This window comes from Penicillium maclennaniae (assembly GCF_028827695.1).
Source record: "Penicillium maclennaniae strain IBT 15551 chromosome Unknown utg000003l:1.0-5670915.0:1.0-5674809.0, whole genome shotgun sequence".
Classification (NCBI taxonomy): domain Eukaryota; kingdom Fungi; phylum Ascomycota; class Eurotiomycetes; order Eurotiales; family Aspergillaceae; genus Penicillium; species Penicillium maclennaniae.
Window position 1 is genome coordinate 3,875,878 of NW_026623215.1, and position 17,259 is coordinate 3,893,136.

General features: G+C 52.7%; 7 protein-coding genes across 7 annotated transcripts; 4 read left to right on the forward strand and 3 right to left on the reverse strand.

Annotated features, from left to right (window-relative positions):
* Positions 1 to 80: 80 nt before the first annotated feature.
* On the forward strand, positions 81 to 2,539 carry N7477_003560 (uncharacterized protein; the record flags this gene model as incomplete). Its single annotated transcript, XM_056965223.1, has 7 exons — positions 81 to 187; positions 279 to 504; positions 546 to 793; positions 1,118 to 1,340; positions 1,829 to 2,062; positions 2,123 to 2,430; positions 2,482 to 2,539. The coding sequence occupies 7 exons, from the start codon at positions 81 to 83 to the stop codon at positions 2,537 to 2,539; spliced, it is 1,404 nt and encodes a 467-aa protein (XP_056825176.1).
* A 1,547-nt stretch (positions 2,540 to 4,086) lies between these two features.
* On the reverse strand, positions 4,087 to 6,378 carry N7477_003561 (uncharacterized protein; the record flags this gene model as incomplete). The annotated part of the gene is made up of 1 exon (XM_056965224.1): positions 4,087 to 6,378. The coding sequence occupies one exon, from the start codon at positions 6,376 to 6,378 to the stop codon at positions 4,087 to 4,089; it is 2,292 nt and encodes a 763-aa protein (XP_056825177.1).
* Positions 6,379 to 6,871: 493 nt separating this feature from the next.
* On the reverse strand, positions 6,872 to 7,543 carry N7477_003562 (uncharacterized protein; the record flags this gene model as incomplete). The annotated part of the gene is made up of 1 exon (XM_056965225.1): positions 6,872 to 7,543. One exon carries the CDS (start codon positions 7,541 to 7,543, stop codon positions 6,872 to 6,874), a length of 672 nt encoding a protein of 223 aa, XP_056825178.1.
* Positions 7,544 to 8,427: 884 nt separating this feature from the next.
* N7477_003563 (uncharacterized protein) lies at positions 8,428 to 11,128 on the forward strand (the record flags this gene model as incomplete). The annotated part of the gene is made up of 8 exons (XM_056965226.1): positions 8,428 to 8,799; positions 8,986 to 9,294; positions 9,651 to 9,763; positions 9,827 to 9,970; positions 10,343 to 10,475; positions 10,621 to 10,642; positions 10,695 to 10,812; positions 10,981 to 11,128. 8 exons carry the CDS (start codon positions 8,428 to 8,430, stop codon positions 11,126 to 11,128), a joined length of 1,359 nt encoding a protein of 452 aa, XP_056825179.1.
* A 220-nt stretch (positions 11,129 to 11,348) lies between these two features.
* N7477_003564 (uncharacterized protein) lies at positions 11,349 to 12,969 on the reverse strand (the record flags this gene model as incomplete). The annotated part of the gene is made up of 2 exons (XM_056965227.1): positions 11,349 to 12,620; positions 12,682 to 12,969. The coding sequence occupies 2 exons, from the start codon at positions 12,967 to 12,969 to the stop codon at positions 11,349 to 11,351; spliced, it is 1,560 nt and encodes a 519-aa protein (XP_056825180.1).
* A 1,076-nt stretch (positions 12,970 to 14,045) lies between these two features.
* On the forward strand, positions 14,046 to 15,326 carry N7477_003565 (uncharacterized protein; the record flags this gene model as incomplete). The annotated part of the gene is made up of 1 exon (XM_056965228.1): positions 14,046 to 15,326. The coding sequence occupies one exon, from the start codon at positions 14,046 to 14,048 to the stop codon at positions 15,324 to 15,326; it is 1,281 nt and encodes a 426-aa protein (XP_056825181.1).
* A 107-nt stretch (positions 15,327 to 15,433) lies between these two features.
* N7477_003566 (uncharacterized protein) lies at positions 15,434 to 15,976 on the forward strand (the record flags this gene model as incomplete). The annotated part of the gene is made up of 1 exon (XM_056965229.1): positions 15,434 to 15,976. One exon carries the CDS (start codon positions 15,434 to 15,436, stop codon positions 15,974 to 15,976), a length of 543 nt encoding a protein of 180 aa, XP_056825182.1.
* Between the last annotated feature and the right edge of the window lie 1,283 nt (positions 15,977 to 17,259).

The window sequence follows — 17,259 nt, forward strand, 5'->3', positions numbered from 1 at the left end:
TGGCTGATACATCCCCTGGATAACAACCAAGGAGCGGTATTTAGAAGCAATTCGTCACGGAAATTCTACTATATCCGGAGATGTTTGAGAACCGAGATGGGTACGGGTTGAAACGTATCAAGATCACAGCAACCGTGACTTCGTTCAAAAACTGGATCTGGCCGGCATACAAGTCAGAAGTCAAAAAGTAACCGAATTAAGCCTCAATTAATTTCGAACTATCTTAATCCATATCATCCAACCGTGATGAGCGGCGGAGCAAGATAGAATTGATCCAGACTCTCCACCAAATTCCTCGGCGCCGTCGCCGGAATCGACGCCACCTTTGACAGAATCTTCGCATGCACGCTCTTCGACACCGATGCACTCGTCTTTGCAGCCGGCGGCGGCGGCGGCTTGTTCGACTTCTTGGGCGCCCAGCCATATGTCTGCGCCCAGAGATCCGCCGCCCTTTGGGGCGCGTCGGCGCCGAGATCCGGAGCCATCCACGCGCTCTCCACGGCGGTGTACTGTTCCTCGATTGTTCGTGTTTTTCCATCGGGGAGCCAGTTGCCTTGCGCGGCGTTGTCGGTTTTGGGGAAGGGCTGGGGATCGAGTGGTTCCCTGTTACGGTCGTTTACGTTGAAGTTGAGCAGCTTGTCCTTGGAGATGGTTGGTGGTGGAGCGGTGAGCGTCAGGCCCATGACGGCGGGCATGAGGGTTTGTTTCGTGCCGTCCAGGAGGTCGCCGATTTGGTTTGGGTTCTTGAGGCCCTGATTCGATGGATCATGTTGGTCATTGTCTGTCGAGAAACGTCAGTGCGGCTTGGCGATATATGCGGATGGCTACTTACATTGAGCCCATACAGCCATTGGCACTTGTTTAACGCGCTGAATAACGCCAAATAATTTTGGTTTCTCGGGCTCGGCGTCTTCAGTGATTGTTATTGACAGAGTAGAGACTAATGGGAGAGCCAGTTGCATCGGAAGCCCGTACACCAGAGGTAGGTTTGAGGTGTTAGGCTCCCCAGCGACCTCAATCTCTGAAATCGCCGCAACACAGCCGATGCTGAAGGAGAATGTGTTTGCATGGACCAGCCACTCGTGGGTTTCTGGCACTGTGATGGTTGTATCTGTAGGATCAGTATACATCCCCGTTTCGACATTGAGCACATGATCATTGTTTGGAGGCTTCGAATCCTGGTGCAGCAAGTTGTAGAACGTCTCCATTGTGACTGGCAAAGTTGGATGTGGGTTGGATCCTTCGCGGAGGTTAGTTGGCGATTGAATCTGTGGGGCTGCGCATTACTTACCAAAGTAAATATCGAAGCCAAACACCCAGAAATCGACGTGTACATAACCGTGAGTTGGTGGGCCTTCAATGTGCAAATACGCGTTGATATCACATGATATGTGAATGGTGACAATCCACCTGTTTCTTGGTCAGCAACAATCGTCACGGTGTGGTGTTATACTCACAGATCCAAAGTGAAACGAACTCCGACATCCACTCCAATATCTCCCATGTAGTAGAACGGCTTGAAATTGATGAGTAGATCAGCCCATGCGTCAAAGTACGCAGACAGCGGCCCACAACTCATAGTGTAGTTGAGGGAGCCGCCCACCATGCACGCACGCGGGGTGATTGCGAAGTATGCAGTTCCAGTGATGCTGCTGCCATCATCCATGTTCCATGAAATGGAGAGCCGCGGTGGATTTGGGTAATACGGCTCCGGGGTGTACGCCGGGTGATAGCCACCAATGGTAAATACGAAATCTCCCGCGTGCAAGTTGCTGCCGAACCAGTAGTAGAGACCAAATCCGCCTCCAAGGTGGCAGTCAGGATCTAGGATGAAAGACTGCGGAGAGAGAACGCCGTCTATGGCCATGGTACCCGCACCGAAGTCAACCACGGCGGCGATAAGCATCTGCACCCACATGAGCTTGAAGTCTCCCTCGGTCGGCACCTGGGATATGCAGTCGGCGAAGAGACCGAGCTTGACGGATGGATCGAACTCGATAACGACGACCGCTTCCATCAACATCAGCTGCAACGCATTGACGGTCAGGCCGGCCGCAAGCCAGTATTCGCCCTTTTTAGGGGCAATCCAAGGTGATGCGCTGAGCTTCTCCATCGTCTGCAGCGGATCGCCGCCAAGGACGTTTGGGTCGAAGAACGGGAAATTGGGGACTGTGGCCGCAGTCGGGAACGCCAGCGCGGAATTGTATCCGAAGCCGCCGACGATGGTGGTGACCTCTGCAAACTCGAGCTCGATGAGCGGACCGACAAGATCGGCGAACAAGCTGACCGTTTCGAACGACGAGAGGTTGCCTACGCTGATCACTCCGTACTCCCCGCATGCCTTGAAAACGTATGGATCGATGGTGACCGCAATACCGCCAATATACATCGGATCTCGGTACTCGAACATTCCTGCCATGACCACTGGCGGTTTGTTGAACGCGACACCCACTCCGTCGATTTTCACCGTGAATGATCCAGGGAGATTCGCCAGGGTGACATCACTGGTCAAGTCGATTCCGAGCGTGAGCCCGAGTAATGCCAGCTCGATTGGACCGAGCATCACGCTAACATCTAGCATTATGCCGAGGCATCCTGCGGTGAACTGCAGACCGATACTTGATATTGTGATCGGGCCGAGATGGACCTCCATTGGAGCTTTCGCTGGTGGGTTGTCCTCCGAATCATCATTACCGACTCGGCGGAGGACGACATCGGTAGATGTAGACCCAATGGCATCTTGAGCAGTCGGTGGGTTTGGTTGGGGATTATTCTCGGGGTGGTTGAAAATGTAGTCAATTATCGCTGTCGGTTTGTTGTTTTCATTCACAATAACGGTGAAGTGGTAGCCTTCTTGGATGACAATATCACTCTTCTGTTTCAGTGGCTTCGGGACGAGTACCGTCTTATCCACGTTGGCGTTGAACATGTCCACTTGGTCTTGCGTGAGGCCCCCAGCAGCCGAATCAACGTACAGGAAGTAAAGCTCGTCGAAAGGTTTCTCAAGGGCTCCAACAACTGGGACATCGGCTCCAGGAAGTGCGGAAAGCGATGCAACCACTAGCCTGGTCACATCTTGGGAATTTGAAGTATCCGTGAATTGCACGAATGATAAGGAAAACTCATCGATCTCAAGTTCGAAAACACTGAAAATCACCGGCTTTTGATCCTTGTTGAGCGTTCTCTGCAGTTTCAGGGTTAAGATCGCTTTCGAGAAAGGAACGACGATATTTCCCACCAGATCCGGGAGGCTGAGCGTAGAATCTGTCAAATCTCCAAGGATGGCGTTCAAAGTAGGATCAGAGCCCGGATCGTTGTCGGAAAGCGTAGCCTCGAACGTCCAGGTATACTTTCCATCGCCACCCTTGAAATAGTGATAGTCAAAGTCGAGTTCAAAGATGTCGATCATGATGCTTCCTGTGAAATGGAACTCGCTGCCAGCGCCTTCAGAGTAGATGTATTCTAGGCTCAAGCTGGGAATGAAGATCTGCTTCAGCACACTCATGACGGAGTCCGAAATGTCTGAGTCAAAGAAGCTGTACAGCGTCACTATCCAGATGTTATCGGCAGAGCCCGTGATAGTCCAAGTAGAAGAATTCGTGATTCCAGGCTTGTCGTTGTACCCAATTCCGCCGTAAAGATACCCCGGAAGGAAGCCATCCGCGAGCAGCTGCGCACTCGGGTTCAGAGTTAGTTGGAAAGCCAGAGAGAGATCCACATTTCCTCCCGTTCCACCAGAGGCGAACGTGTAGTCTGCGTTGAGGTATAGCATGTCAAACGTGACAGGAGGAACGGAGCTTCCCGTATCTTGCATCGCTTTCAAAACTCGTTCTTTTTGTGTGGTATCATTTCGCGCGAATGCGATAGCACCTTCGAATGAAAACGATGTCGAGTCGATCTCAAAAGCAGCCGAGAGGATCCTTGCATTTGCAATAGCCGCTGGCATACTAGGGAGACCGGATGCGCTGCCGGGTAAAAGGTACTTCAAGGACATGTCGGTTGCCGCATGCTGATCCAATACTCGGAGATCTTCATAAGACTCGTATGATGAGACCATGGCGGGAGTCATGCCGGGCGACAACATACTTAGTGGCTGCGTCGCTGAAGGAATTCTTCGTCAGTGATGGGTCCACACTGGGTATTGAGAGTAACGCGAAAGACCTCTCTATGTGGGTTCACCAAAGAGGAGAAGAGAGAATAGTTGGAAAACTTACGATACCACAGCGCCGCCCTCAGCGAGTTCGAAGACTGTTTTGCGCTCAACCTCGTCCACTTATACGTAAGCAGCACCGAAACCGTCGGATCATCATCGCTGCTTCCAAAATCTAACTGCCAATCTAGATCGAGCTCCACAGACTGCACAACATCATGGGCAGAATCCAAAACAAGCTTTACGCGTCTGAAGCCCGGAATGGCCCTCGACCGTAGAAGATCCGCGAACACCGGTGTCGTGAACAAACCGCCGCTGACAATCGTGACCAGCCAGTCCAGTATATAACCTGGATCCAAGCGCTGAGTGCCCGGATACGTCAGCATGATCTCGTATTTGTCCTGGTTGACATCCATCACAAGTGTGAGCGCCGAGTCAGGTGGTGCGCCGGCGATAGCGACGGAGTTGGACACAAATGCGAGCGATCGCTTGATGGTGGCACTGCCGTTGGTGATATTGTCATCCCCATTTGTGAGGTACTCGAACTCCTTCTTGGTGATGACAATCATGGACCCGTCCGCAACTTTGACCTGTAGGACGCCGGCGAGCTTGCTTGGGAAGGAGGACTTCACGACGAACTGTGATCGGTGCACTGTATTGTACTGCGAGACGGGTGAGAACCAGATGGCGTTGCGTGAGCCTTCGCTGACGTCGATCTCAAGCTCGAGGCCTTCGAGGAGAACCATACCGGCGGGCATGTCGTTTGGGCTTTCGCGGTATAGCTCGCCGATGAGGTTCAGGAATTTCAAGGTGAAGGGCGACTTTCCATCCTGTGCTGTTGCGGATGACAGCCCCATGATGAGGTTGTTTGTTACAATGCCTTGCATGGGCTGTGGAGGAACGGGGAGAATCGGCGCGCTTCCTTCGCCCATAGCGACTGGGAAGTAGTTGGTGCTGTACTGCAACAGTCCTGTAGCGAAGGCCATCTGAGTTGAAATTTGATCCAAGACGGAGCTGCTCCCATATCCCTTGAGAGAACAACTAGAGAACAGTTGGGAGAACCAAGAAGTCATCTCATCATCTTGAGCGAAAGCGACTCCAGCGGTTGTAGGTGCGGAAGCCAGGCTTATCATTCCCGAATCCAGACCAGACACAATGGAATCAAGGCTTGAATCGCTGATGAGTATACCGACTGTTCCTGATGGAGGGTTTGTCACAGAGCTCCAGAAACTGAAATCTCCGCTAGCAGGCATTGGAGCTATCCGGCCGGCAATCCCACTTTGCAGCGGCGCGGGGTTGACATCGCTATGAAGCGGCAAACTCTGCCCAACTGCGATGGAGTCGTTGTCGTCGTCATCGTCGTCTTGAGCATCATCGTTTCCCCCATCCCCGAATGCCGTCCCCGTTTCGAACAACGGCTGGACTTCAGCCGCACGGCGATGTGCAGCCCACGGATTCAACCAGAATGAGCGGTAGATTCTACCACCAGCGCGTGTTTTCACCTCCAATGGCGACAGAGGCCGATCGTTCTGGAGATCTTCCAGATTGATAGCAAATCCCGATGATGAACTGGATGAACTGGATGAACTAGATGAACTGCTCAGTGGGACCCACATCTGGGTCAGAACAGGAATAGGTTTATCAGCATCAGCAGTTGGCGATTGCTCTACTCGGTGATAAAGGATGCCAACCCTATCGGTAACGTCGGTGGGCCAGGTTATAGTACCGCCTCGAAGACAGTAAGTCGGCCAAGTCGACGGCCTCGAAGCCAAGTCTAAGGGCGAAATATTATTCCAGAATCCGATGCATATGATTGTGGCGAACCTTTGAGCGGCTCGTCTCTTCTCAAGGTCACTGCCAGCCTTCTGCCAGTCGACAAACTCATTTATGTAAGTATTGGGCGGCCAGTACTTGATCTCGCGGAATACATTTGCTAGTTCTTGCCGGAATTGACCGCTGGGAGAATGGTCGGGACCATTGAATAGAACGTCAGTCATGGATCCGATTTCCAACAGCGGAAACGGAGTCTCGGGCACGGGCGCGGTGGAATTGAGCGCAAAGTAGTACGGGTAATTGGTTGGATAGAAAGGTCGAATGGGTGTGGTTGTGCCAGGGAAATTTCGTATGTCTGCGTAGAAGGCCGAAAGCCATAGAAGGAGTGGATAGCCTGCAATTAAACGTGAGTGGGATGCGGTCGATAGCTCAATAGACCTTACTGGGGTGGCCATAGCTAAAACCAGCAGAAGCGACAATTCTCATAGGACGGAGTACACTGAAAAGGTTTGCGGGCGATGAAGTCTGTGATCCATGATGAGAAAGCTTGACTGCATCGATCCGAGCAACTGAGGCGCTGGCCCAGCCGACCAAAGCGGCCTCGATTCTCCAGTCAGCATCTCCGCCTAAGAAGTGGGAGATCCTGATGTTGTCGGAGCCAGTATTCCACATCACCATCGCAACAATGGAGTCGTGGTTTGTCTTGGAGTTTCCTGTTGAATCAATGATCTCAGGAGCACCCACGGCGGGCTTAATCTCGTGTTCAATCACGTTTGGGATGATGGTGGTTGTACCCATCACCAGGCCTCGACTTGCTACACACATAAGTCGGGGAACGCCTTGCGGAACTGAGGCCATCAGAACTGCCGGGTTCGGTACTGTCCCCCAGTTTGGAACGGTTGATCCCGTAGGCGCAGTTGCAACCACGCTATAGTCAAAAGGATGATATCAGCGGAATTTCCAAACATGCAAGGCCGCCACGAAGGACGAAAAAGACAGGAAGACTAACCCCGTGAAGAAATCAATACCCCGCAAATCGCCAAACTTGCAGAGCAGGATATTCTTGTACTTTACCTCACCATTTAGAGAGAAATGCAACGTCCCGGAGTTGCTACGCTTGTCTGGTGTCCTGGGCAGCCAAGACGGACGGCCGTTGATGACTGTTCTCTTCTTCTTCGGCTCTCCGTCTATAGGCAACTTCTCGGCATACCATCTCGGGGCATACAGAACTGTCTTTGGTTCGCCGCTGTCTAGGTCATAGTGAAAGAAAGGATAGGCATCACGGGCAGCATCCGCTTTGAGATTTGATGAGAGCAAGGTATATAAGCCTTTGTAGTGATCTTGATGCCAGTGGGTTATGACAACGGCGTCGAATTTCAGTGGTTTGCCAGTGGCCGCTAAGTTGAGATCGGGATCGTTCTGTATGTGGACAATGGTATCCCATAGCGTGGACTTGTGATATTGATAGATGGTATGGCCGGCATCTATCAGCACGGCATTCAACACCGTGTACCTTCCTCCAGTCGCGCCATCACCGTTATCCTGAACGCGTAGATGGATCGAAGCATCCCCAGCCATCACGTTGACGTGATAGCTGAAGACTTTATTCGGAGTACTCATGGCGAGATATCGGGCCGCTTCCGAGCTCTTTCAATATTTGATATATTGAACGGGCCCTCGAAGAAGAATACTTCATTTGAAGCTCAACTTTATCATAAGTCACGATCCCGGGCGAGATTGAATCTGGTCTGCAACAATCCGCAGAGGTTGCCAACACAGAATTGACATGAGTTGAGCGAGCTGCCTTCCCAATGGCAGGCCACGACAGAGCCAGTCTTGGGGAAAGACACCATCCTGGGGTACGCTCACTCCCCCGCATCCTCTGATTCCTCTCCTTTGCATTCCGAGGTGGAACTGCACTAACGCATCTCCATGGTTTGGGGTGAGGAGTAAGACGCCGCTCCCTTTGCAGTCTTTCCAGCTCGCTTGATACGCGGCAACTTTGGCCGAGGAGGCTTGAACCTTCATTTTCGTCCGCTAATGCAGCCAGGTTCCCGAAAGGGTCCATCACTGTGCACTAGGACAATCGTCAAAATGAGCTGAAAAAGGAGTGGCGTTCCAATCGACACGCCGAGACCAGAGAAAACCTTCCGTGCGGCAGTTGTCGTTCATCAACAAAGAGCTGCATCGCTTCTGCACGCCCGGTGGGATCAAGAGACACATGTGACATGCACCGTGAGTTGATGCCACGGGAGCGACTGGATGTGCTGTTGTTATTCAGGCCATAGCGAGAAGTAAACAATGCCGACCACCAGGGCCATCTACTCCGAACCTGACGGGGTTTCCGGGACTCCCAGATAAGGGATCGACATTTCAGAGGAAGGCAGCATTGCATTCATTCCCTTTGAGCCTGGAATTTCGGGACAAAGCCAAACCTCCAAACTCGACACCAAAGAAATCCATCACCGCACCCCAAGACCCTACACTCACACTACTATACTATCATGTACCAAACCCTCCAATCCCGCCACCCCTTCACCACGCTCCCCCTTCTCCTGATCCTCCTCGCCCTCGCCTTCTCCTTCTCCATCGTCTCGATCACCAACACCAAATGGGTGCAGAGCCCCTACTTATCCGGCGGCCCCATCGTCCATCCGGCCGCCTGGTACTCGCGCGGGCCTTTCGGCCAATGCATCGTCATCCATACAGGCGGCGAACACCCGACCTCAACGTGCGAGGCGCGCCGCACGTGCGACCAGGGGGGCGTGTTCATTGACCCGGCGTACGTGTGCCAGCAGGTCGACTTCTGGGCGGGGTGGTTGGTGACGGGGGCGGTGTTCGCGGGGTTGAGCATGCTTTGTGGATGGGGGCTGGGGGTTTGGCTGGTGCTGAGGAGGGTGTGGAGGGAAGAGTGGGAGGGGAGAGGAGACTGTGATCGTGGAGGAGGAGAGAGAGAGGAGGAGGGGAGCTGGAGAGGGAAGCCGATCAGGTGGAGAGAGAGCAGGCAGAGGAAGGGGGAGATGCGGAAAGGAGCCAGCAGGCTGATGATGCTGCATTGAAAGAGGGCAGACATCGGCATAATCACCAGCGGCAAGAGCACGAACGCCGCGAGACTTCCTTTCCGTCGGTTGGAAAAGGGCATCTCGTTCTGGACCGCAACCTTCGCTTTCTTCTCAGTACTCTTCCTGGCCGTGGGAACATTGTTCCTACTCCAACTTCTCACCAACGACGTGCGCTGGGATGGAGATTCAATCGCTCACGGGACCGCCGACCCCGAAAGCACCAGATACGCCCACTGGACATGGAAGACGCCCGGAGTAGCATACGCGTTCTTGTCTTGGCTTTTCGGCGTTGTAGCGCTGGTGATGCTGGTACCATTTGCTTTTCTCGATTGGGGATATCATCATGACTACCGCAGACTGCGAGAGGAGCAAGAATAGGATTGAGCGCTGCATGGAATATTGGCAGAAGCAAAACCGCGATATGGTGACTCGGATAAAAGTGAATTCCAACCTAAAATGGATAAACATTCTCCAACCCCCCAGCTTGTACCAGTGCTAAGGCCTTGGGCCCTTGGATCCCTTCACAGTCACCGTGATTGGGCCCTGCAAACTCCCTTCCGGCGGCGGATCCCCCGCAGCTAGCATAAGCTTCGCTCTGTCTGCACTGCTCATATTGTTCGGGTCATAGTAAATTTCCCAGAAATTATACGTGAACGTCGTATCAGTACTCAAACTTCGTGATCCTCGCCTCACTCAGCACGAAGCCCAACTCCTGGCTCTTCCCGATTGCGCTCCAACCCGCCGAGCTGCGCGGGTACAGCGACAAAACCAGCGTGCTGTAGGTCTTGTTCATCTGTTGCTTATACTGTACGACAAGCGGGTTGTACCGCATGTTGGACAGCATGCGTCCGCCGAAGCCGCCGTACGAGGACATCAGTCGCGGCTCGTCGTCCGTGGACGGACCGACTTCGATCTCGATTCTGATGTGGTCCAGAGGCCAGGCATCGGTGGCGGGATCTGAGGGCCGGACCACGGAGAAGAGAAGGTCCGAAGCGTAGTCAGCTTGCGCGATGATGTTGGCTTGCAGTTGGTCGCGCGAGCGGACGTGGATGGCGTATTGCGCTTGGCCGCTCCCGCCGTCATTTAGAGAGCGGGAGGGTTTGGGTGGAGGGGGGTGATTGTGCATGTGGACGCCGCGGGAGTTAGGAGACGGGCTATCGAGGGAATGATGCAGCGCGATCTGATTTTCCGAGGCATGCGTGTCGTGTTGAGGACGTGCATGTCCACGCCCATGGTGAGTCGATGCAACATGATGAGAAATCTTGTGTCGATTCTTCAGCATCGCAGCACGATGCGCTCTCCACGCCTCCACCTTCTCCCCCGTGTGAAATCTATTCCTGCACTTCGTCATCGTGAGCGTGCGATGCCTCTTTGAATCCGATGACGCATTCGCAAACGCCTTCTTCACCGGATTATCCGACAACAGGGTCCCCACGGTCAACACAATTACCGGGTCGCTCAACTGGAACGCCATCAACGCCGAGCTCGGGGTAAGCTCGCTATAACCCGGGGCCGGGGCGTGGGTAGCGGTGGTGTAGATTTGGTTCGAGAAGTTGTCGAAGATAAGCGTGCGGTTCTGCCAGTCGAACCAGGGACACACGCCGGTCTTCATGAACTTCAGGTCACCCGTGGCAGGTTGGAGAGGAGGCCATTGGGAGTACGCCGCCGTGTAGACTTGGTGGTAGCTCAGCTCGAAGACCACGTCATAGTTCTGATTGGCGTCGGGACCAACTTTGTCGGCGGCGGCGAAGCGCTGCTGGTGTGGGGGTTCGGAGAACACCAAAGACGTGAGGGGATCGGTTGCGGAAGAAGGGGTGCGGTCGAAGAGTAAGATCATGGTATCATCTGCAATGATTTCGTGCCTCAAAATCTCTGGCCTTACATCGTTCTTGTTGGCCCGCGGAGCTTGAATTCTTAGATCGGGGAATTTCTTGACCATTTCGGATCGCAGCAGACATCCGAATATTGGGACAAGTGGCTGATAACCTAGGATAGGATCCATTTCCTTCAGGAAGCCGTTGTAAAATGCATCCTTAATGGCAGCCCGCACGAAATCTTCGTCTCCCTCGCTATGATTAGCTACGGAGAGCGCACCATCAACGAAAGCCTCGGTCCAATTGCCGTCGATGGCGAAGAATCTTAGGCTCTCTCGGGGCAGATACGAAGTGTCCGGCAAGATGTAACTGGCAGGCACACCAATAAAGAATAGGCCATTCATGATCCACTGTACCACAATCGCCCAGTCGCTCGACACGGCGGTGTTGTGTTCGTTGTATAACATTTGCTCGCCCGGTCGGTCTGGATGGTCCGTGGTGCTCAAGCTTAGCTGCCTCGCCACACGAATGGAATGTTCTGCAAATTGTTCACGGATTTCTTTGCTCCAGAAGTTCATGTTCGGTGTATGGCTCTTTTTTGAACTCCCATCTGAGCTTTGGATCCATTGGTTTCGATTTATCTGCCATGTCGGGAAGGTTCCGCAAGACATCCATTGATTTCCCAATGGAAGAAATCAGTTCTTCAGCCGTCGTCCCGTACTTTCCGTTTGACCTCGAAAGCACGTCTTTCATCGATGCTTTGAAACTGCCATTCAAGACCGCGGCCCTCAGTCGTGTAAGAGCGGCGCAGAAGGCCATGTCCGCGATCGCCATGGATTTCCCTAGCTGCCAAGCCAAACTGTAGGAAATGTCCATGATGCCAAGCTCTCTATCCAGAACTTGTAGATCCGTAGCAAAAGTACTCTGATGTGATCCTAAGTTTTCGCCGTTCTGGACGGTGGGCGTGAAAGGCCCGCGAACTAGAGCTACCGTCGACTCGCCCGTTTGAACGCGATGGCTGGCAAGGGTGTACCCATCCTGCATGCGGTAACCGACTCGTTGTTGTACTTTATCCTGCGAGCCTATCAAGGCGGCGCTCGCACTTGGATCGATACTCAGAACATTCATGGTGGTGCGGAGATGTTCCATTGCGTCCTTAACGTTCAATGAAAGTGGGGGAAGTACAGTGTAAGTCCATGAGAAGAGCGAGCAAAGTGCAACACGCGGTGCAGTTGTAGCAAAATTGGGGTTTTCCGTTGGATCTAGGCGCTCTATGGACACGAGGTGTGCGGCCATATGGGTTGTGTTGGGGTTATCCCATGGGCCAGTCTGGTGAGCCACGACAACAGAGAACATCCCGATATCGTCATCTCCGCCGGTGGAGGAGGCCATGCCTTTCATGTTGACGTGTTTGACATGAGTGAGATATTTGTATCTTTCAAGTATTGGTTGTTTATAAGGCTGGATATTTCCGGCAGAATCATAAGCACTCAGCAAGTTCTGCAGTTTTGTCGTGTCGATGAAGACAAAGTCTGCTACCTGGGTAGGGGCCGATGCCAGATCGACTGGTGTAGTGGCGAGATGGTTCATTTTGGCCAGTGTCTGAAAGTCCATTCGAACAATACCCGTCTGCTCTTGCTTGAGTCCATTGAGGTCCGCGTTCGTCAGCTTGAGCTCATCGGCTGGGAAGACAAGGAGTGCCACCCAGGGAAGTTCATTCAAGGCATCTGGATCCTCTTTTGAGGGTCCCCTTTCGTTCCCATGGAAGAAGTGGGTCATGGAGGACGACGTGTGGCAGAATACGATTCTCATCTGCATGGCCTTCCGGGGGGTAGAATGAGTGGATGGCATCTTTCGAGAGACTGTATTCCGGCTGAATCACATTGAAATGCTGTGTGGAGTTGAGCGTCTTCGTCCCAATGGCAGCACGATTGATTTCTTTCGAATCCGTATCGAGGACTTGCTGGATCTTAATTGTATGCAAGCCTGCCTCCAAACCTGGAACATAGGATGAGAAGAGTTGCACTTGGCCTGGATCCAAAGCAGCAACTGGCGGGAGAGGCGGGTCATCGTTGCCGTTGCCGGTTGCAGCATTCCAGAGTCGTCGCCCAGAGCGTAGGGTTAGACGACGCGGATGTGTCGTAAACTCATCAGGTCTTCTGAGCCGCATCGCAGCAACTTGTCACGGCCAGGCCTCTTTACAAGTTCCCAGGCTCTTCAGTAGCGAGCTTCCAAAACGTTGTGTCGACCCAAATTCAATGTTAGTTCTCTACCACAGTACTTCTGTTGAAGTCCGGCATGAGAATGACCAGATTCTAAGGCTCCAGAAGAGGAGACCCGAGGCACAAATCACTAGCCCAGATCAGCTACCTTCTTTCAAATGAAGCTGCAGACGCGCAAGCCATGTTCGGTTCGCTAAGGCATAGTGGATTCAGACCATGTCCCGCCCAAGACCGCGCAGGAAGATTTCAAGAAACATGGCGCCGTTCCATGTCCATTTCAAGCGACGAGCAACGAGCAGCATCTAGATGACGGCACAGACGATTTCAGGACCTCGGTGGAACGGGTAGACGGATGCAGCTCCCCGACGCTACAATCCAAAGAAGACAAATTGTCGACAGGAGGTGCATTGAAACCGCAGTAGTCGTACGAAGGTTGGATGCAAGAACCTGGCGGGGGCGGCAACACCTGCGAACTCTCCAGAAGACCCTCACTAGCTCCTGCAGCCCGGCTGAGGGGCATGGCTCCTAGCTTTAGGGGATTTAGGGGAGAGGGCAACTGTAGCCGGAGCCACTAGCCAACCGGCGGGCTGCTATTTGAAAACAACCCTGTGCCAAAACTCTCAGCTCGTCAACCCTCAGCCGGAAAGACTAATTCATGCACATGAGTGTTTCCAGGGTTGCCCAGACCCGTCGTATCTGCAAGCTGTATGTCCACTATCTAGCCAAAAGCGTGGCCCAGTTAGCTTTGCGTGATACTGGGAATATTCGTGGAGCAAGTTGGCGACGCTAGAGAAATCTTTTCACATGGAGAGGTAAGTGGCAGTTCCGGTTCCAAGATGGAAGATTCCGCTTGGACCAGCTTCCTTATGGGATGGATCGTCGTTGCTCATCAGTTCCTCCCGCAATGAGCTTTGCCTCGATGTAATCCTTGAGTGTGGATGGATAGATACTCCATAATCTCGATTAAGGCAACCTCCCGCGGTTTCATCGATCCATCCATCTCAGAGTTGGAAATTGACCCAGCATGACGAACCCATACGCTCCTCAAAATCCGTGCTTGCCCATGGTGGTATCGGCCTTCGTGCTCAACGAAGCCGTTGCAAGTGATCCTGATGCAAGAATTGCACCCATCACCCAGCCAAATTATTCATTCCTTCGATTGGCGGAAGACATCATCCAGAACGACGCTCAGGATCCCACTGACTTGCACTACACCTATCCTGCTACGAATAATCCTCGTCTCTACGACATTGGAAGGAATGTCCGCCTGGACAGGAGCATCGGCACGTACGTCAGCTGGACTTTACCAAAACTGTACCGGTCCGGAGTGGCCGCAACACCAAACTCACAAGGCGATACTGATGCCGACAAGGACCAGGCTCGCCAGGAAAAAGGCCTTCCACCAGTTTCAAGTCAGCGAGCAAGTGGAGGTGGTACTTTGCAAGGTGACTACTCATCTCCCGATTTCCGGTTTGCTCCGACGAGATGGCTTGTTGTCCGATTAATCGACAAGAGCTCGATTGCAAATCTCCCGGCGACGACTGCTGACAAGCTCGAGTTCACTGCGTGGATTGTGGACAGCGACTTGGTCACGAATCTTGAGGATATCAAACTGGGCCTAGATCTACAAGTCGACTTCTCACCGTTTATTAATACGACCACTCAGAACGACAATTTGGCGTTGTTGAAGCAAGCTGAAATCTTCCTGGGCCGCTGTATTGACTACGAATCATGGAACGAAGTGTCCGCGGCCGATATGCGAAGCCGGCCCCAGCTGTCTGTTTTGAATGCTGCGAATCCAATTTTTGCGGACTTCCAGCCTCATAATTCCAATGTCTTCAGCATCGTTGACAACTTCAATTACACTGATGAGAATGGCAACAACGCGATCCTTCAAAGCGCCACCGCTTCATACTATGTGATCGGATGGCACAGCAAAGAGGAGGAAGATCCCTTCTTTATGACGGCCGCTGCAATTCAAGCCAAGCAGACTCTTCAAACTAGGCTGAACAATCTTTCAATCGACCTCCCAAATCCAAACAAGGACAAATCAATTTCGGATTGGCTCTCATTCATCGGATCAGCTCGATCTGTATGCCATGGCGCCATCTACAATGTGCAGTGGACGTATGACAAGATGCCTCCGAGTCCTGCTCAACTGACTGGGCAATATTTGAGCAAAACGACCAACGAGCCCGTGGCCATTGGGACCACTCCCACAGGTTTGTCTCTGGTCCTTGCCGATTTGCTTTTGGTGCTAATTCCGGTTCAGACACGGTTCTCTCATATGTACATGCGCATATGAATCTGGATTCCAAGGACTTGGTCAGGCTAGAAACGGACGTCTGGAACCTCGGGACTCTGCTGCTTGCCCAAGACGATGGCGTTGACAAAAAGGCCGAAGCCGAAGATATGCTCTACTCGTACAATTTCGAGCGTGTCTACAGCGGCAAGAAATGGCATCTGACCGGGTCAGACTCGCATCCGGGGCAAATGCCGAACACTGATCAAGTTGAGACGTTGCGGAGACTGAATTATACACAAGAAGTATTGGACAAAGCTCTGCGCACCGAGAAGCAGCTCAAGTGGACGCTGTTTAGCGAATGGTATGATGAATATGTACTTGATTTTTTCGTCGCACCTACTGAAATTGTGACCAGGTGGAAGTATGTGAGCTCGCAAGAAAAGCTGTATGACCCGGATGGGGTAGGAAAAGCTTCACAGGACAATCTGACAGACATCATCACGCGGCTGAACAAACTTCGAGGGCCTACAGATGCCAAATATCCCGACACCGTTTGCATCAACTCTCTACAGGCGGAGGTCAATACGCTCAAGACCCAAATTCCGACTAAGACAAAAGGCCAAGAGGCATCGGCGGAGCCCTTCTACTCAAGGAAGGATCCAACTCTACTCCTCGGCGGTGTTGCGGCTGGTTGGCGGGAGACTATTTAAACAAGCTCAAGATCCGTCTCAGTTCGCAGGTCACTTTTAAAATTGATGCGAAATGCCAGCCTTTTCAGGCAGCGGTTGCTGCAATTGTCACCAAATTGCCGGGAAATACTTCTGGGATTTCAGCTGTAGTTCCGTCCCTTCTCAACGAATTCTTCTCATTGAGTGGAGCTACGCCGCCAGACCCAGGTCCGTCTGACGTTGTTCCTCTTTACCACGATCACGGCCCACTTGCAACCTCAACAGGTCCATGGAGAGATCAATGGAATGGCACACAGCCGTGGTGGCCGCTTTTTCTGGAGTGGCAAGCGGAATACTTCCATGTCCCCTACGCGGATTGGGAGCTGGCTCCGACAGATGCTTCGACATGGGAGTACCAAGTCAAAGGCGCGCCCAATCCGCCGCTTTGGCTACAGTCTGGCATCGACAAGAGGACCATCTCGGGCCGCATGCTTATGCTGCCCCAACCGTCTTTCTCCCTTGGCACTGCAATTCAGAGACTGGAAAATAACTTGGGACCAAAGCTTCCAGTGGCTCCGGATGAAATCGACTTCCTGCTCGCCCATCTCCCGTCAATACCGTATCTCTCGTCTCCAATGTCTGGGCTGACCGATCACCTCGTCACGCTCTGTCGCGGAACACACATCAAGCCATCGCAGAGGCCAGCTGGTACGCAGGCGACCACAATGACCGCCGCGCTCACTTCAGTCCAGGACCTTAAGAATCAGCAGACAAAGCAACCCTTTACCTCAGATCAGCTCGCACTGATCGGCCAGGAATCTCAGCAAACGCCGTATGGTGATTTGGTTCGTCTGAGCGACAATAGCACTGCGTCACCTTTCAAGCCGGCCACTCATGGTCAGATGCGCTTCACGCAGATCAATGTGATTGATAAATTCGGGCAGTCGGTCTGCGTACTGAATCCCGATCCCGTTCCCGACGACAAGAAGCCTCACATCAAGCCAATTGTCAGCGATGTGTATGCCCCGCAGCAATACGTCGATGCAAACTCCGGCATCCCAGCCCAGCCAAACGTTGTTGATCGAAAGATGCCAAATCTCGGCGATAACGAATTCGTTCAGCTGCCTCCGGGGATAAACCAAGACAGCAGGTTGAATTTTGACTTCATGTTCCACAACATTCATTCACCAGAAGAGCAGGTTCCAAATAGTTATTGGGAGCCTTGTGGTGACTACGACACCCCGATCTGGGGCTGGGTCCTTCTGAACTACGTGGACTATGGTCTGCAATTCTTCGATGCCGATGGTAACTTCTATCGCGAAGTC